The sequence below is a fragment of the Synchiropus splendidus genome, chromosome 11, assembly GCF_027744825.2.
Source record: "Synchiropus splendidus isolate RoL2022-P1 chromosome 11, RoL_Sspl_1.0, whole genome shotgun sequence".
In the NCBI taxonomy this organism is placed as follows: Eukaryota; Metazoa; Chordata; class Actinopteri; order Syngnathiformes; family Callionymidae; genus Synchiropus; species Synchiropus splendidus.
The window spans coordinates 8,186,841-8,204,855 of NC_071344.1; the positions used below are offsets into that span (position 1 = coordinate 8,186,841).

The following is an 18,015-nucleotide window of genomic DNA, read 5'->3' on the forward strand; positions in this document are numbered from 1 at the left end:
CGCAGCCCAGTTAGCCAGACCATTACTGGAAACACTGAAATGGTCAATGGCACATGCACCGTCTTGGTTTTCAGCAGTCACAAGTCCCACTCATTGTTTCCGCATTATTATTAGTAGTAGTAGTAGTAATATAACCATTAGTATCATCTTCCTAGCTACTTGACATGACACTACCTATTGCCTATTTCTAATCTTTCCTTGCCCTTGAATACTTGCACCACCTTAAGTTGAAATATTTATCAGCAACAAAAATATATTGCAAATCAGGCAGATCATTCGACTCAAACATGTCCTGTTATCGATTGAAATCTTTATTTTTGGTATTTAAATTGTTGTGTTACCCCTCATGAGATACTGGAAACTTTCTGTTTGGTATAGATAAGAACAATAGGTTCAAACAGTAAGAACAATATGAGAATTCTGATGTCCATATGTCCGTTATTGTAGGCGATTGCAAGGGTGACAGCACATTTAAAGAAGCTCTTGCTACAGACCCCCATGAACCTGAGTCACAAGACTTTCATTGGCTAGCAGTGTTCTCCCAGGGAGTTCTCTCTGACAGGCCATCAGTGCAGCAGCCTCAGTCATATCTTCCTCACAACTACACAAAACAGTGTCCACATGCTGCACGGATGTATTGATCTCATGCTCTGAACAAAAAGGAGACTAAGAACTGATTTAGGCAGGGACTCCTTCCAAATTCATAGTTGGCATTCCATCTTTTTCTCACTGAGAATTGTTGTCTCTTCCCAACTTGTGGCTCATTCTGCAGAGAAAACCAAGTCCAGCAAACAGCAATATTCCTGTTCAGCAGTGAACAGGAATATTGCTGTGACTCTGACACCATTCTTCAAACACAATCACTTGAAGACTCACTGATCAAACTCAGTCCTGAAGTCCTCCTTCTTCTGTAATATGAGTTCCGGCTGAACACTTGTAATGCTTTAAATACAATCACAGGTTATTCCCTGTCATTCATAGATGTGTTTTCGGAATGCCAAGGTCACTTAGTGCTGCTGCTTCCCTTGTTATTACGATAACAGGATGGCACATACGGTATATCAAGACAAATATTCACTTGCATAGTAAGTCAAATACCCTCTATGTAGGAAGCCAGATGCCCTCAGGAAAAGCCAGGAGGTCACACAAAAGTCTCCAAAGCAAGGACCCCAGGGTGACCTCAAGCTACCATGCAGCATAAGTTTCTGATGCTCTTCGCCAAATGACTTACAGATGAGTATGCAACTTCAGATAATAATAATTAACCAAAGAATTCCTTCTCCTTCAAAAGTCAATAGTTCCTCCCAGCTTCGTCACCCATTGTTGCTACCATGGAATGTGAGGCCACCTGATTTCAGATTTTAGTCACCTGCCATTTATAGTGAAATATAGACAGTTATTTTAAGCCCTGCGCTGCGGGTCTGGCCCAGAGTATATAAGAGTGTGTACCCCGCCCATTGTCCAGATCCTCCTCCCCTCCCTGAACTTAAGAGCTCTGCTGAGAGTGAACAGGAGACCTGAGAGGAGAGGACCGCCGTGTCACTTTAACTTTGACGCTTTTTTGGAGGACAACATGGCACTGAGGGACAGTTCGTCAAAGGAGCCCAGCATTGAGCTGTTCATCAAGGTCAGTCTCTAGTTTGTATGTTTTTTAGATCTAAATATTCTATCCTGATCACATAAAGTATGAGTTGCAGAGCGTGCGTTTCTCTTATCAGTCATAAAAAAAGGGCAGAGATGTGCGGCCATCTATCGCTTTATGGTTGTAGCAACCCAGATGTTGCGGTAAGCGTTTGCCTCAGAGCAAACTTTTATCTTATCACCGCACACCCAGAGGGAACACAAGAGGGAGACGGGCCCCGAGCCTGAACCCACCACACCCACCGACACTTACTTGCTGCCCTGAGTGCAACTGCCCAGTATTGGACGCAGTTATTCAACTGACAGAAAACAGGGAAGATGAAATGTTAAAACTTGAGATGGAGAGATGAACTGATGAGATATATCACGTTGGCTCTTTCTTTGAAATGTGGGAATTTTCCATGTGGTGGGTTAGTTTCAGTTTTCAAACTCAATGTCACCTCACCTGTTTATTTTGTCAATTCTGTGGAGTGTGGAGTTCATTTCAGGTCAAATTACAGCGACGTAATGATAGTTTGTGTTTGTTGTGGTTTACTTGTGTTTTCTGCTTAGCACACACCTTTAACACTTGTAAACTCATTGATAATGAATATTTTACTCAGCTGTAAATACAGGCTATAATGTTTTTGTTTTTGTTTTTTTTTTCAATTTTCTTGGAATTGCAGTTGTAAATTGATGAGCTTGTAATGTTCACACCTCTTGTTTGAATCTGAAAGCCTTGCTTAATTCTATGAGTCTCACTCCTTATGAATAATATTCAGGGTAATATCAGGAAATCAGATGACTAGCACCACATTAAACTTTGCTATTTATAACATAATCAAAAATATTTTTAAGCGGCAGTTGTAGTCATAGAAGTAGTGGAATTAAAGAGAAGATGCTACCTAAGTCATTAATTTAATGAAAAATAAATGTATCATTCATTTTTGTTTTTACTTGTTCTCAGTCATTACATTTTAAGTTTTGGCAATTCAAAATTTGATGATAGTCAGGGTTAGGTTGTGCTCCGAATTGTGTCACAAAATCTCCAGAGTGACGGTCAGTGGGATGTGATTTTCATCCTCTCATTTATGACCATAAAGACTGAGATCCCACAAACTACTGCGCACACTTGGGACTTAAGAGCTTTGCCATTAGCCAGAGACTTGAAGTGGAGCTCCCAAAAAAGACGGAGGAATTTCAGAGGATTCCCTGGAGGAGTGAGTGAGTGAGTGAGTGAGTGAGTGAGTGAGTGAGAGGGTGAGTGAGTGAGTGAGTGAGTGAGTGAGAAAGGATCAAACTATGACATTTCTTCTGTGAAAATATTTCTCTAGACAACGTGAATTATTTTAGAATATAACACGCAATTGAAATTCAAAACTCTCTTGAAACAAAAGATAAGTGCGAGCCCAATAGCTGACCTTGATGGTGTTTTTGTAGAAGTCAGCTCATTTTAATTTCATGACGCTGCTCTTTTCAAAATGATTATTGGCAAAAACATAGCAACGGTTGACTCCTTCATTTGTAATTATTGCACAACATTCCACTCTGGCTTTCCAACTGTCAAATCTAAACTGAGGAGAACAATTGTTATCTTCCGTTTTGGCGCTATGCTTCCCCTCGTACTGAAATATCCTGAACCCTCCTACAGGCCTGAGGTCGGTGTTCTTATTGGTGAAGACAAATATCTTCAGCTGATGTTTCTCTGTGTCTCTCTCCGTCCTGCAGGCTGGTCATGATGGCGAGAAGGTCGGGAACTGCCCGTTCAGCCAGCGGCTCTTCATGGTTCTGTGGCTGAAAGGAGTCAAGTTTACAGTGACCACCGTTGACATGCAGAAGTGAGCGACCCCCCCTCCACTTCTCTAACACTTCCTGAGCATCTGGTGGCAGGGACTTTCACACAGACCTCAGTCAGAGAGGAACTTAAGATTTTCTAATGAGGATTATTACTGCACAAAGATCCCAATGTCACGTTCAAACAAAACACCTTCTGTAAGTGAACATTTCATTGTGTTCAAGTCTCAGAGCCCTGAGAGGCGAGCAAACAAGATCGGGGAGTTCTGAAAGGTTTTTTGAGTGATTCAGAACACACAACAAACCCCTTCAGAGGAGGACCACTCCCTGAGGAGCGTGTGACTGAAGCATTAGTTCCACCTTGAAGTCATTCTTCCATAAAGCGTGTTTGATTCAAGCAGGCATGGCTCTCCAGATAAGGCCTTGGTTGTGCAGTGACCCCGAATCTGGAAACCATTCTGATTCATTACGAAGGAACAAACAGCAAGTCTTAATAAATAGATAAGCAAATGTAATGCATTATTTTGTTGTCCATTCTTTTTGTTGTTTAACCTTTTCTATTATTATTATTGCTATTGTTATTATATTAGTAGTAGTAGTAGTAGTATCATTCTTAATCTTATTATTATTATTATTTTGTTTCCTCTCGTGTTAATTTTGTTATTCATAATTGTGTAGTTTTTTTGTGTTAGAAATTCTTTTAGTAATATACAGTATGTTCTCCTGTGTATCATTTTATTTTCTTTCATCATATTTTTCTCTTTTTTCTCATCTTCATTAAGTACTTTTGTCTTTTATCATTTTAGTCATAAATTCATTTCAACTTATTGCCATGTTTTCTTGATGTAATTAAACCAAGTTATTTTTTTCCCCCAGTTTTTCTTGAGTCTTGAACCATTTTAGTAATCAATCTCATTACTAATCCCCCTTTGGTTATTTGGTCTTAAAATAATTAAATAAAAATATTTATTCAATCAAGATACTCATGATCAGTACTTCTTACTTTCCTCATGTTTCCTTTGAAGGAAGCCAGAAGAGCTGAAGGATCTGGCCCCAGGTGCCAATCCTCCTTTCCTTCTCTACAATGGCGTCCTTAAAACAGACTTCATCAAAATTGAAGAATTCCTGGAGCAAACCCTCGACCCTCCCAGGTATGACCCTCACACATGAATTATTAATAGACACCGTGTCGGTTAAAGAAAGTCATGGTCCTCGTGTCGTCTCCTCACAGATATCCTCAATTGACCCCGTTGAACAAAGAGTCCTTTGATGTGGGCGCTGACATTTTCGCCAAATTCTCTGCTTTCATCAGGAACTATCCGAACAACTCATGTAGGTGATTCTGAAAAAAAAGTATGTGTGTGTGGAACCAATTGTGTGTCTGTGCTGCATATGAAGACAGTGAGGAGCCACGAGAGGGACCAAACGACTGTTTTATGAAAGGCTTCCAGCACTGTTGCACATCCAATAACAGGTCTATCAAGAGTGCATTCCAGTGCATGCATCACTCGAGATAGAAGATATCTTCTCCAATGTTTGTCCTAATAGTGTGTATGCGTATTTTTGTGCTCATGGCTGCAGTGATTGTAGCGAGGAGTCATCACATAGTCATCACACAGAATGGAGTTTTCATCATGTCTGTTTTTTTCAGTCCAGGAGAAAGGTCTGCTGCGAGAGTTTAAGCGTCTGGATGACTACCTGAACTCTCCGCTGCCTGAGGAAATCGACCACAACTCCAGAGAAACTGTCTCAGTTTCCACAAGAAAGTTCCTTGATGGCGACCGACTAACTCTGGCAGACTGCAACCTGCTGCCCAAACTTCATGTCATCAGAGTCAGTTTTTATCTTTATCTTTCGTGTTTTGCATTGTCTCATTTCATTCATTTTGTATTTGTATTTTGTATTTCACTTTTTTTTTTGCTCTAGGCGATTCAGTGCTAGGCCTAGAGGCCTAGAAATAATATGTATAAAAATAAAAAATATGTCATTAATATACTACAGGATTTTGCATATTGGCTGTATATTGACAGATTATTATTATTGTTATTATTATTATTTGTAGTGGCAGCTGCAGAAGTATTAGTAGTAATATTATAAGCCTTTCAAAATGGGGATGAAATGAATGTCATTAATGCTATGTCTATTCTTCAATATTCATCTTTACTTCCATCCAACACAGGTAGCTGCTAAAAAGTACTGCAACTTCGATATTCCAGCCCAGTTCACCGGAGTGTGGCGCTATCTGCAGAATGCTGACAAGCGAGAGGAGTTCAAGGAGACGTGTCCGGATGATATTGAAATTGAGAAAGCTTATTTAAGTGTGGTCAGAAAATAAACAATTGAATTCCTCCGATATACATCCCACATAGTGATTCAAGTTCTTGGTAGTGAACTGTTGTTGGAAAATGTGTGGATTGTGAATTGTGGAGGGTTTGTTGTGTATATTGTAAATATATATGTATTTTTTAGAGTTTTATAATCAGCAATTCAAAAAACAACTGCAGATTCCGTAAATTCATAATAATTTTCCTTTTTTTTAATGTACCACGAACACTTCTTCACACTTTAGCTGTACTTTGATGAAATAAAATCATGACTTCCTCCATATTTTAACATGTTTATGTGTTTTTATTCACACTGTATGGAAAAGTGTAATATTGCGTATGCCTGACCTTTCTGGGTAAAGGTGAGGAATGAGGGATCAAGGGATCGATGCTCGCTCAAATGGGTTTGCTGAGTTATATTTGGCAGCTGTAGATAAAGATGTTTTCAGACTCAGATGCTTTTGCTCATTTTTACTTTCCAGTTAAAGAAGGTCACAGAGCCAACATTTCTGAGCTTTAATTTTATTTTGAGCAACAAAAACAATAAGACATCTTCAAAAATATATGATTTCTGTTTTGTCTGTGGGAGGCTGGCGTTTCTGCTGCCTCTAGTTGGTCACACAGTATTTCCAGAAACACGCTGCAGGAGAAAAAGAAAAGACACAAATGCAAATTCCTATTAGATTGGATGTCACAATTCTGTTTTGTCTTTTGAGGTTATTTTAAATGTATTTTGAATTTATTTTTGTTACTTTTTCCGTATTTATTTTTCCCTCTTTTAATGAGGATTTTTTGTTTAATCGTGTGTTTTAATTGTGTCAACTTCAGATTTATGTTTTTTGTGGTCATTTGTGAGATGGCCGCACGATAGCGCCAAATTTCACCATTTTTATATCCTGTATGTGCATAGCATATTCTTTCCAATGCTGTCTGTCACCACCTCACCTCGCTTGTTAGCTTTAGGGAGATTCTGCTCTGATCTCAGAAAACTGTGGGATCGAAGTTTGTCGACAGCTGCCAGCTTTAAAACAGCTTCTTTCAGATCCTCCACCTGAAAGCACACCAACAAGACAACAACAAAAGATCCAACATATTTGTTAAAGCACCATGATCTTTTTTACTTTGATTTTTTTTTTTTTTTCTGTCACCACTCACCATATTTGCATAGTTTTCTTGCTGTGTGGAATCTTTGGCTCCTAGACAACAACACGGAAATTATTTTTTATTCATTATTGCCTATATCTGTTTGCTGCTCCTACCTTTACTCCATGAGTCTGTGTCCACACTGTGCTGCATCAGCAGAGGAAACAAATGACTGGTCTCCCTCTGTTGCCCTTCAGTTGGGCTCCCTCCATCTTCCACTTCAGAAACTAGTTTTTGGATAAATTCTGTTCACAAAAATATCAATTATTGTTTGCATTTTCACCAGATAACGTCAAAAAAGCCGTTTTTTAGACACCAACACACATTGAATATCCTCTGCTAGTTTATATATTATGAATAATTTAGTTAATGTATAAACATTCATTTGAAGTTTTATGTCACCATTGTGTATTTTCCATGCTCTTATTTGTACTGGTGATTCCAATTTGGTTACAAATGTGAGCGCGAGAATAATGTACCAAAAAATACACTGACACCAAGTCAACAAAAAAGGAAGGGTTCCACAAAGGAGTACGGACCAGTAGTCATTTAAATGATAAAACACACACTACTTAAACACAGAAGCAAACCAAAAACGCCTGCACAAAAAAGATATACTCAACTGTAACAAAAGATGAAACATTAATCACAAATATGGTAAGTTATTCACTTGTTGCTCATCCCATTCATTTCATGCTGAGACTGACCATATTGTTCATTTTTAAATTCCACCTTTTATTTCTTTTCATAATATACCAATATAAATATTGTTATCTAACTTTTTGGTCACTATTTATTTAACTTTATAATTAGAATAAATCATATTTCTATTTTATTTTTCTGCTGTTCTTTAAGTTAAAATGTGATTGAAAGGCTTGATCTGAAGTATTTTGATTTAAATTTAATGTTATTTTATTACATTGCCATGTCAAAGGTGTTATACATTACTGTATTGTTTTTTTATATATTATATTATATTGTCTTAAATTAGCTATTCAATTATTGATGTTCATGCAAAATAGTGTTATTTAATAATTTCTCCTATTATAAGTGTTTTTTTAAATTAATATTCTATTTCAGTGAACGTTTCCATTCTTTATAATCCATTAGTAATGATTCTCTGACATCCATTTGTTTTTAGTTGAGGATTCTTTTAGAAATAGAGATAAATACTGTATTTTGTCTTGCTGTTGTTTTGCCACTTTCATTTTATTCTTAGAGAGAGTAGTTTTTCATATCACAACAATATAAAATTTGAAATCATTTTCTTTTATTTACTGAAAATATTTACCTTTTTATGTGATATTTTAAGTCACATTTTATTTTCAGTTACAATTTTTACTTCTACTTCTACTGCTACCTTTATATGTACTGTTCTAAATCTTGTGTCTTGTCTATTTAACCAAATTTCAAACATCTATTCTGCCCGGCTTCTACCTCTTGCTGCTGCTGGGTGTAGAGAGAAGGATGAGTGTCTCACCTGCTGGAGGTTCCAGGTCCGACTCAGCATACAGAGGGAGAGTGTGGCTCCGTCTGGCAGCACAAATGACCGTGAGCAGATAAAAGACGGCTACAGGAAACATGGTCTCTTCTTCTGGCAGTGCTCTCTGATGTGGCTGGTCTTCAGGTCAGAACTTGACTTATATGTCCAGCCGGGTCGTCCATCACCTTCAGATCAATACATTATCATCAGAGCCAGTGATGGATCAAGCGTCATAGTCATTATTTGGGCCGAGCCTGTCAATGGAGGGTGAGACTATCTGTGCTTGTTCAGCCACCAAACAAATGTTTGCCGAGCAGCAGCAATCTGTCCACTGTCCACCGCAGTGCTCATCATTTTTGTGCCTCACCCTGTTGTGGTGATGACCTGCTGCCAGAAACATCATTGATCTTGTTTGAGCAAACACCCAGATGCTGGACCAGAGTCAGAATCTACGTCACTGGAGGAAGATCAAGTCTTTAATTCAAGATTAAGATCCAGAAAAAGGTCAGAGCGCAGGTCATCGCCCATTACTTTCTCACCCATTCATTCATCCAACCAATTCCCCTATTCATTCATGGGTCTGAACTGGTATTCATAGCCTAATACAGGTAATTCATTTTTGTATTGTAGTGTTTCCAAGGATTTTTTTATCTATCTATTTAAGAATGCTGCTTTTGCACTCATCTATCATCCACATTTGTATTTATTGAGGTCAGACTTATAACAACCCATGTATCGCCACACTATTAATTCAGCTGTATATTTATCCATCATCCATCTGTCCATCTCAGCTTTTTGTATCTCCATTCATCTCTTTTTTCAAAGGCGTACTGATCCATCCAGGTATTCAAGATTCTTTAGTCTTATGTGTTCTTCCATGCACACCTTGATGTATCCCACATTTATCTATCTTTAAGTCACCCTTCCACTAATCCATTAATCCATCCATGTAAGATAGAGTTACTTTATTACTCCTATACATGGAAATGACATGAACATGAGATTAATTGAATGAACGATGCATTCGTCCAGCTCTCTCTCTCTCTCTCTATCTATCTGTCCATCTGTCTGTCTATCTATCTATGTATCTGTCTATCTATCGATCTATCTATCTATCTGATTGACATATTAAATATAAAACAGAAGAATATATGGTGACAATGATGAAACCCAAAGAAAAGTCAATGGAAAATTTTGGCAGGTGGAGAATGACTTTTGCTGGCAGACTGTTTATCACAGTGAAAGGTCGCTAATGTTTGTGTTGGCGGGTGATTTATCAAAACATCCCCATGTCCCTGAGACTGTCGCAGAAAACAACTTCTGACAAGAGGGGAAGCGAAAATCCTGCAGAGCTCGAAGTTGCTGAGAGGCTGAAAATGACACGTCATGTCATTCTACAGGGCTGAACAAAACATCGCCAAATGAATTTTCTACTGGTGAACATGTGTAAACATACAGAATAAAGTACATACATACCTAAAAAATACATATATTCGATGTATTGATTACAACCCTACGTTGTTGTACCTCATATTTTTATATTAGAATCAGAATCAGAATCAAATTTATTGCCATGGTCAGTGGGGAGCCCACCAACTAGGAAAGTGTTTTGGAATAAAGTGCTGACAATAAATAAATAGAATAACAACAGGGCTGTTCACAAATTCAACAGTCTGAGAGCCGGGGGGAAGAAGCTGTTCCTGTGATGGGAGGTTCTGGTCTGGATCAACCGTAGCCTCCTGCCAGAGGGAAGAGGAACAAACAGTCCATGTCCAGGATGAGAAGGGTCGACTCTGATCCCACCTGCACGTCTCTGGGTTATGTATTATTATTATTATTATTAGTAGTAGTAGTAGTAGGAGTAGTATTGTTGTTTTTGTTGTTGTTTTTGTTATCGTTATTGTTATTATTATTATGTTATGTATTTGTCTTATTTGGAAAAGTTTGAACTGTAGTGGCAACGCAACTTCCCCAATGAATTAAAGAAATTCTGATTTTCTCACTTCATGCAGCGTTGCGATTACGTCAATCCCACGTGACTCAAAAGGCGGAAGTCCTCGTGGCGAGTTGTCTGAACCGTAAGAAGTGTTGACGCTCGTTGGTCTCGCCAAACAGGAAAAGTGAGCGTCAAAAGACAGAAACGGCAGCCGTAGTGGTGGCAGCAGCTTTCCCTGTAGCTCCCTCCACTTCAGGTAAAGCTGACGTTTATCACTGTTAGTTATTTAGTTGCGTTTTTCTTGTTTCGGGACGTTGAAATGTTGCTAAGTGCTAGCTTACACTCCGAATAAATCCTCTTATTAAGTCACATGCAATCGGCTAAACCGGTATCTTTTGGTCTGGAATGCCTTCTGGGATTCCTGCTAATGCGCTTTACACTTGTAGCATTTGTTGGTGCAGACTCGTGTTGAAAGTTATGTGTGAGGACGAAGGTCCACACCACTTAAATCTGAATGGTTTTATGATGAAGTTAGTGTGTTAGCTGAAAGGTTGTGTTAAAGTGACTGCAGGTCCTGGAAGAATGCCCAGTCTTGTTGAAAAGTATATCAGTTGCATCTGCTGTCATATATCAAAAAGTTGCTGTCTACTCCGGGCAAATAGAAATCAATATACATGGCAGTGCCTCTTGAGCTGTGACTTTATTTCAATCGTCCTAAAGGGTATTCCACGAAGCATCCTGGAATGTGGAGTCGCTGTTGAGGAAACATCCTTGTTAAACATTAATAGATGAATGATAAGAGAAATGTGCTAGAGTGGTAGAGACAAGAAAGGATATTGAAAAAAACACAAGATTTATATATGGTCAGTGGATGAAGCCTGAATGATGACAGAAGAAACTTGGTAAAAATGGGATCAAATTCTCAACTTGGGTCTTCAGGAAATGATGCTTTGGATGGTTGTACATTTGTGATCGTCTGTCCCTGCAGGCTTCCAGGATGTTGTCTGAAGGGAGCTCGTTCATGAAGGGGATGGTCATGGGTGGAATCTTCTGCTTGGTTCTGTCCTTGCTGAGTAGTTTCACCCCCAGTGAATCTGGGACTGAGGACCATCATCAACATCACCATGTAAAGGCTCCCAGCAGGGAAGAGCTCAAACGCTACTCCAGCTCCAAAGTGCATGAGCTGACAAATCAGGTCCGGGTCTACTGTGTCATCATGGTCCAACCTAAAGTCCTGGTTTACTGGGCGGCAGCCAAAGACACATGGAGTAAACACTGCGACAACCCTGTGTTTTATAGTTCTGAGTCATCCAAAGCTCTGGAGGCTGTAGACCTGGACGAAAAGGACGACTGGGCCCGGCTCCGTAAGGCTCTGACTCATGCTTTTGAAAATGCAGGTGATCTGCGCTGGTTCTTTATCGCTCAACCGACGACATTTGCCATCATTGAGAACCTCAAGTACCTGGTGCTAGCGAAGGATCCGAGGGAGCCGTTCTACTTGGGCCACGCCATGAAATCGGGAGAGCTGGAGTACGTGGCGTATGACAGCGGCATTGTTTTAAGCTACGAGGCTCTGAGGCGTTTAGTCAAAGTGTTTAATGATGAGCACAAGTGTCCAGAAAAGGGCAGAGCTCTATGGAAGCTGAGTGAGGACAAGCAGCTCGCCGTGTGTCTGAAATACACGGGCGTGTTTGCAGAAAACGGAGAAGACTCTCAGGGGAAGGGCGTTTTTAACACCCGAACTGTGGACAGTCTGATCACAGACAGCATGAAGGAGAACCCCAACAACGTGGTGGACGGCTGCTGCTCCGACCTGGCCGTCACCTTCAATGGGATGTCACCCAACCAGATGCAGGTGATGATGTTTGGTGTCTACAGACTTCGTCCGTACGGACACGACTTTCAGGACTCATTACTGTTTAACCCCCCTACAGGGTCGATAAATGACTAGACTGTTTTCTTCTCAAGGAAAATTTTTATTTAAATCTGCTTCTGTGATGGCAAGTGTGACTCTGGGGAAGTGGTTCTTCTGTATTGTTCTCTCACTGGATCTGCCATGTTTTACCTCTGGACAGTGCGCAGGTCGACAGGTGGACCCAGGTTGGGAATCAGCAGTTGGCGGGGAAACTAGTGTCAATGAAATACTCGGCTCATATGATGATGTTGTTACAGAGTTGGATGGTTGTGTTATTAGACGTTAATGCAGACATAAATGTGAGTTAATGTACTGATTTATAGTCTGATTTATAAATCGACCGTCACATTTATTATTTCTTTTACATTTTCTTTTATTGTTTTGTGTAACCAGAAGTTCCGATTTTGTTAAACATGAGTAATATGTAATTACATAAAGGCAGTTATGGTAATAAGCATAATTAAATAATAAAACAACAGGTTAAATTGAATCAGTAAGAAAAAAATAGCAGAAGAAAAAAAATATGGCAGCTTGATATTTTCATTCCATGTTTTTAAGAATACATTTCTAAACGGACATGTTTTCCTTTTAGTAACTCACTAAAGGAGTGTGTTTGTAAGTAATAGGAAATACTTGGACATATTTACTATCTTATTTCAGGAAGGCTTTGTCTCGAATGAAATCTGTTGCTCTTTTATCAGAAGCATTATTTAGGTCCACATCTTTATGCTGAGAACACATGCAGATTTAGTTTCTGTCTTGGCTTGATTGTGCACCTTATTTAAAGAAATTCATTATCGTTTTCTTAATTGACTCATTTTATCTTTCGTGGTTCATGATCTGAGAAAGGAAAATGCTGAGTTTTACTTAAGTGGTTAATGTGTTTTCCTTGTCACATCTGGGTCTTCTGGTATAAAAAGAGACATCATTTTTGAAATATAAAATTTCTCTGGTTTTTAATGAAATGACTTGTCTGTGGTTTTTCTTGCATATTTTCTTTTAAACTGGAAGGTTTTATTTTTTAAAACTTGAATATGGCATGGCAACACAGTGCTGGTTTGTAGTGTCCATCTATCCATGCTATTTTCGTTCTCCAACGTAATCCAGATACATATATTAAGGTTAATCGACGACTTTTAAACGTGTTTACGTGTGACTGCGTTCTGTCTATGAGCCTTGTAATGACCTGACATCCTGGTGAACGTGTAAAATATTGTTTTTCATTTGGGAGGCTGGTTCTGGGGCTTGCGTGGGGCACGAAGACTATCAGCTTGTGCTGGTACTGCTTTGCGAGGGACGTTGCTTGAATAAAGATTTGTACATTTGAGAATCAACTGACTCTGATTTTGTTTGCCTCCCAGCCTGGACACAAAAGGTCAGTTCCCTTATTGACACGTCTGGCGTATTCTGACACAATCATAAGGGTGTGGATCAGTTTTCTTAGGATTGAGAGCTCAAATATTTACACATAGATCAACACTCGGACAGCCCAAACTGGCTTTTGGATAACTTCATGTGAAAGTCAACTTCCTGCACTTCTTTGATTCAAGTCTTACGGAGAATTTCTCAGTACAAGCACAGATGTTAGTGAAATACAATGTCACTTCTTTAGTCCAAAGTTGTTGGCTAACTTGGTGACCTAAGCTTTAGGTTGAGTTCTCCTTGTAGTCTTTGTTTGCGGAGTTGGCATATAACTACTGTTGCTGTTCTTAAAACCAAAATGTGTCAGATATGAATGTCATATGAAGCAAGAGTTGGAACTTCCACGCGAGTCAGCAAAGTGTATATTAAATTTACTTTTTTGGTTAAGGTTCAGAACAATATGAAGGATTTTACTTGCCTTGTTCTCAGGGCAGGCATGGGTGCAGCCGTCATGAGGTCAGAGCCAAATTAAAAATAAATGTTTTCCCCCCCATTATTTAAACTATTTATTTTAAAGGCAATTTACAGTTTTATCCTTTCCCCCATTTGAAGTCCATTTTTTTCTTTCCCCCCTTAGCTTGTAATAGTAAGATTGAAATATTAAATAAAATGAGCACTCTCCTTGGTTTGTAATTTTATAGGCACAAAATGTAATTTGCATTGGAGACTCGTCGGACTTTGGCCTGACAGCCCCTCATAACAGTTATAGCGTACAATGTAGCCCCTAAGGACAGCAGCAGGAGTCGTTTCAGAAGTCACAAAAAATGCAGGCTTTAAAAGAAAACGTTTCTCTTTATTTGTGCATGACTGATTTCAAGCCTGTTCTCAAGTCCATCGGTATAAACAGATGCTTTAAATAGCTCCAGACTGTCTTGGAGGAAGTGAGGAGAATGGAACCAATTGCCAGAAAACGGTTCATCATTTGTATGTCTTCATGTGCCACAGTCCGTCGTTTAGATAGTGGATGTTCTCAATTCCGATTCCTTTGTTCACTTTCTCTCTGCATGGAAAAAAAAGCGAACTTAGCAAAGCTGCTAAACCAGAATGTTTTAAGATGAGTAATAATCTTACATGTTTTCTGCAGACATTTTCATCACACCAACGCAGAGTGCGTGCTCTTTCCCCTCTGCCATTATAGCCTGCGAGTCTGGTTAAGGAATGACTGGCGGAACCTGTCGAGCCAATCCTTTCAATCAGAAAAAAAATGAGGAACAACTGGAAACCCAGAGAGATCATTGGAATAAAGGCATTTCGAACTCCGAACAGGTCACTGATGCACAGTATACATGCTGCTACTTAATAACTGCAGATGAAATGGCACTTATAACACAGCTTCGCTGCAAGAAAGATTTTCGTCGATTAATATCTTAATCATATTTGATCAGCGAGACAACATCTGCAGGCCTAGAAATCCATGTATGAGTGTTCATACTTTGCCAAATAAATCTGCTTCTGAATGTGCAATGCCAAGCAGCTAGGTGGAGTCGTGGCTCAAAATGACAATACACTACAGTGTATTGTTCGTAGTTCTCCAGGTGAATATGTTTCAAGCGCGGTCACCATCCACTGAGGCAGATTGCAACAACATAAAAGGATACAACTACAGTGTCCGATTCGGCAGGGTAAAGTTTGGCACCTGGTGACGTCAACCCCGGACACATGATGTTTGCTCCACTCAAGACGAACTTGATGGCTCCTTTGTCGACTTGTTGATGTGGAAGAATAAAAGGATCTGTGAAGGGAAACGAGAAGCTTTAACAACTGGATACATACAACAGGTGGACAGATGGCACATTTCAAGACTGATTTGAAAAAGTATATGGATTTATTTTGAACTGTCTTATTTGTTAGTTCATACTCATGTAATTGTGACTAATCCTTTCTCTCATTACTGGCCATTAGAAATTCCCCACTGTGGGACATACATCTTAACTGTTTAAGGTTAAACTATTGCAGTGTTACAGGATTTGCTAAATGATTGTTACAAGTACCATTTGAAAGCCACTAGCATGAGATAGCAGAGGGCTCCAGTGTTTTAATAAAATTTTAATTCATAAATTATAATAATTATAACAATGACTATTTAGAATCTTCTTTTCCTATCGGCTTCTCCCTTCAGGGGTGGCCACGGTGGATCATGTTCCTCCATCTCACTCTGTCCTCTGCTTCCTCTTCTCTCAAACCTACAACCTCATGTCCTCCTTCACCACCTCCATAAATCTCCTCTTTGGCCTTCCTCTCCACCTTCTGCCTGGCAGTTCCAACCTCAACATCTTCATCTACCAATGTACTGGCTCTCTCTCCTCTGTACATGTCCAAACCATCTCCATCTAGCCTCTCTGACTTTGTCTCCTAAACACCTGACCACATGTGCTGTCCCTCTGATCTACTGGTTCCTGATCCTATCCATCCTGCTCACTCCTAGAGAGAAGCTCAGCATCTTCATCTCTGCTACCTCCAGCTCTGCCTCCTGTTTTTCCTCAGCGCCACTGTTTCCAAACCATGGAACATTGCTGGCCTCACCACCCTTTTGGACACTTTCCCTTTCATCCTTGCTGACACCCTTTTGTCACACATCACACCTGACACTTCTTTCCAATGACTCCATCCTGCCTGCACCCGCTTCCTCACCTCTTTCTCATACTCTCCATCACCCTAGACAACTGAGCCTTAAAATCCTCCACCTTCTTTATCTCTGCATCCTGTAACTTCACCTGTCCACTGGGCTCCCTCTCATTCACACACATGTATTCCGTCTTACTGCGGCTAACCTTCATTCCTCTCCTTTCTAAGGCAGACCTCCACCTCTCTAGCTTATCTTCTTGCTCCCTGCTCTCACCACAGATCACAATGTCATCTGCAAACATCATCGACTGAATGAATGAATCGTAGTCAATCAGTCTGCACATACAAATGTGCAGGTAATACTAATTTTGGTATGCGTGTATACACAACACAGTGAAAGTGAAAGCAAAAACAGGTGTCACTGATGTGTTCATCAGTGACACCTGTTTTTGTTTGAACTTCAAAAACACATCTGAATACGAAAGCAGTTGTATCTCCTCCTGCATCTGATTAACTGGGACTTGTGATAGATGAATGGTAATTTGATGTGGAGACATATAGCAGGCAATCTTACATTTATGAAGCAGTCTGAGTGTGGGGTAGAAGGGTCCTTCTCTCTGTCTGAAGAAGAGCAGCTCCCCATTCACTGTCAAAATCTCAATGTGTTCATGGCTGGAGATGAAAAACACAACCTGTTGAACAATTCAATCCAATGTTTTGACCAAAATGCAGACAACTCACCATCTCACTATTTTGACTGGATCCTTTTTGGGCATGATGTGATTGAGCCATGACTCGATGCCAGGAAACTGATCCACAAGCTGATTTTTGATTCCTTTAATGACAGATGTTTTCAGCTGAATGCAGTTGGACACATTCTCCTTCTCATCAAATCTGGAGGATTAATGTGAAAGAAAGTGTGTAAGACATTTATTGAATGGAGTTTCTTAATAATCCAGAAATTAAGGAAACGTTTCTGCCAGTACAGCAAAATATACATGCATCACAATTATTAATTTAATGGTGGCAAGTTTAAGTTTACGATCACGAAAGCGCAAAAATGACAATATGAAGTAGAGGCTTAAACTGCTGAATTATCAGTGTAATTACCGATATAAAAGCATGTTGATGTCCATTAAACAGAGACAAATTCAAAATGAAAACGCTAAATTTGACAAAGCTAAAACTGCTGCCATTTACAAAAGATTGAATGAATAACTTCACGCATTCACCATTTTGAATTCTATAAAAATTTTAGCGCAAAAATAATTTCACTGTTTCAAATGAAGCCCCGATTCGCTAGGTTGAGTTATATATTTTTGTATCTCGGTCTAGTCACATAATATAATTAGCATATGGTGTATACGTTTATCTTGCCCTAACAGCTGACTGTTTGACGGAAAACCACGATAAATTATAAGGTAAAAGCAATGAAAAGACAAGCGAGACGGTGTCCAAATATTCAGACGATAACACATAATATGATCAATACAGGGAAATTCAACAAACTTCACTAGGCCATTGGTAAGCTGTTAGCATTAGCCACGGCATGGACATAGTCATACATACTTTTTAAACATCCTGGTTTATTTCAGGATTTATCGCTCCTCGGTGTGGTCGGTGATACTTCCCTCAGTCCCCGAAAAGGTCGCCTAAATTATGTCAGTAAAAATACTACAGAACAATAAATAATATGTTGCTACTTCCCGTCCCGTTTAGCTTCAGAATGCTAGTAGCGTGAGCGCGTCGGTGTTTACGACACTTGCCACACAAGACGGCATATCCCTCCTCCCGCACGTACGTGCGTCAACCG

The 18,015-nt window shown here is 39.5% G+C and overlaps 4 protein-coding genes across 4 annotated transcripts; 2 read left to right on the forward strand and 2 right to left on the reverse strand.

Annotated features, from left to right (window-relative positions):
• Nucleotides 1-1,485: 1,485 nt before the first annotated feature.
• Nucleotides 1,486-6,012, forward strand: clic2 (chloride intracellular channel 2). The gene is made up of 6 exons (XM_053879012.1): nucleotides 1,486-1,627; nucleotides 3,349-3,458; nucleotides 4,440-4,565; nucleotides 4,646-4,746; nucleotides 5,066-5,247; nucleotides 5,594-6,012. Exons 1-6 carry the CDS (start codon nucleotides 1,574-1,576, stop codon nucleotides 5,747-5,749), a joined length of 729 nt encoding a protein of 242 aa, XP_053734987.1. The 5' UTR covers nucleotides 1,486-1,573; the 3' UTR covers nucleotides 5,750-6,012.
• Nucleotides 6,013-6,247: 235 nt separating this feature from the next.
• On the reverse strand, nucleotides 6,248-8,472 carry urp1 (urotensin-related peptide 1). The gene is made up of 5 exons (XM_053879944.1): nucleotides 8,362-8,472; nucleotides 6,998-7,126; nucleotides 6,894-6,934; nucleotides 6,684-6,789; nucleotides 6,248-6,378 (listed from the first exon to the last, which is right to left on the reverse strand). Exons 1-5 carry the CDS (start codon nucleotides 8,462-8,464, stop codon nucleotides 6,347-6,349), a joined length of 411 nt encoding a protein of 136 aa, XP_053735919.1. The 5' UTR covers nucleotides 8,465-8,472; the 3' UTR covers nucleotides 6,248-6,346.
• A 1,809-nt stretch (nucleotides 8,473-10,281) lies between these two features.
• On the forward strand, nucleotides 10,282-13,539 carry c1galt1c1 (C1GALT1-specific chaperone 1). The gene is made up of 2 exons (XM_053878737.1): nucleotides 10,282-10,556; nucleotides 11,289-13,539. Exon 2 carries the CDS (start codon nucleotides 11,298-11,300, stop codon nucleotides 12,249-12,251), a length of 954 nt encoding a protein of 317 aa, XP_053734712.1. The 5' UTR covers nucleotides 10,282-10,556; nucleotides 11,289-11,297; the 3' UTR covers nucleotides 12,252-13,539.
• Nucleotides 13,540-14,409: 870 nt separating this feature from the next.
• mcts1 (MCTS1 re-initiation and release factor) lies at nucleotides 14,410-17,958 on the reverse strand. Its single transcript, XM_053878738.1, has 6 exons — nucleotides 17,772-17,958; nucleotides 16,944-17,096; nucleotides 16,777-16,874; nucleotides 15,236-15,369; nucleotides 14,709-14,776; nucleotides 14,410-14,637 (listed from the first exon to the last, which is right to left on the reverse strand). Exons 1-6 carry the CDS (start codon nucleotides 17,780-17,782, stop codon nucleotides 14,556-14,558), a joined length of 546 nt encoding a protein of 181 aa, XP_053734713.1. The 5' UTR covers nucleotides 17,783-17,958; the 3' UTR covers nucleotides 14,410-14,555.
• Between the last annotated feature and the right edge of the window lie 57 nt (nucleotides 17,959-18,015).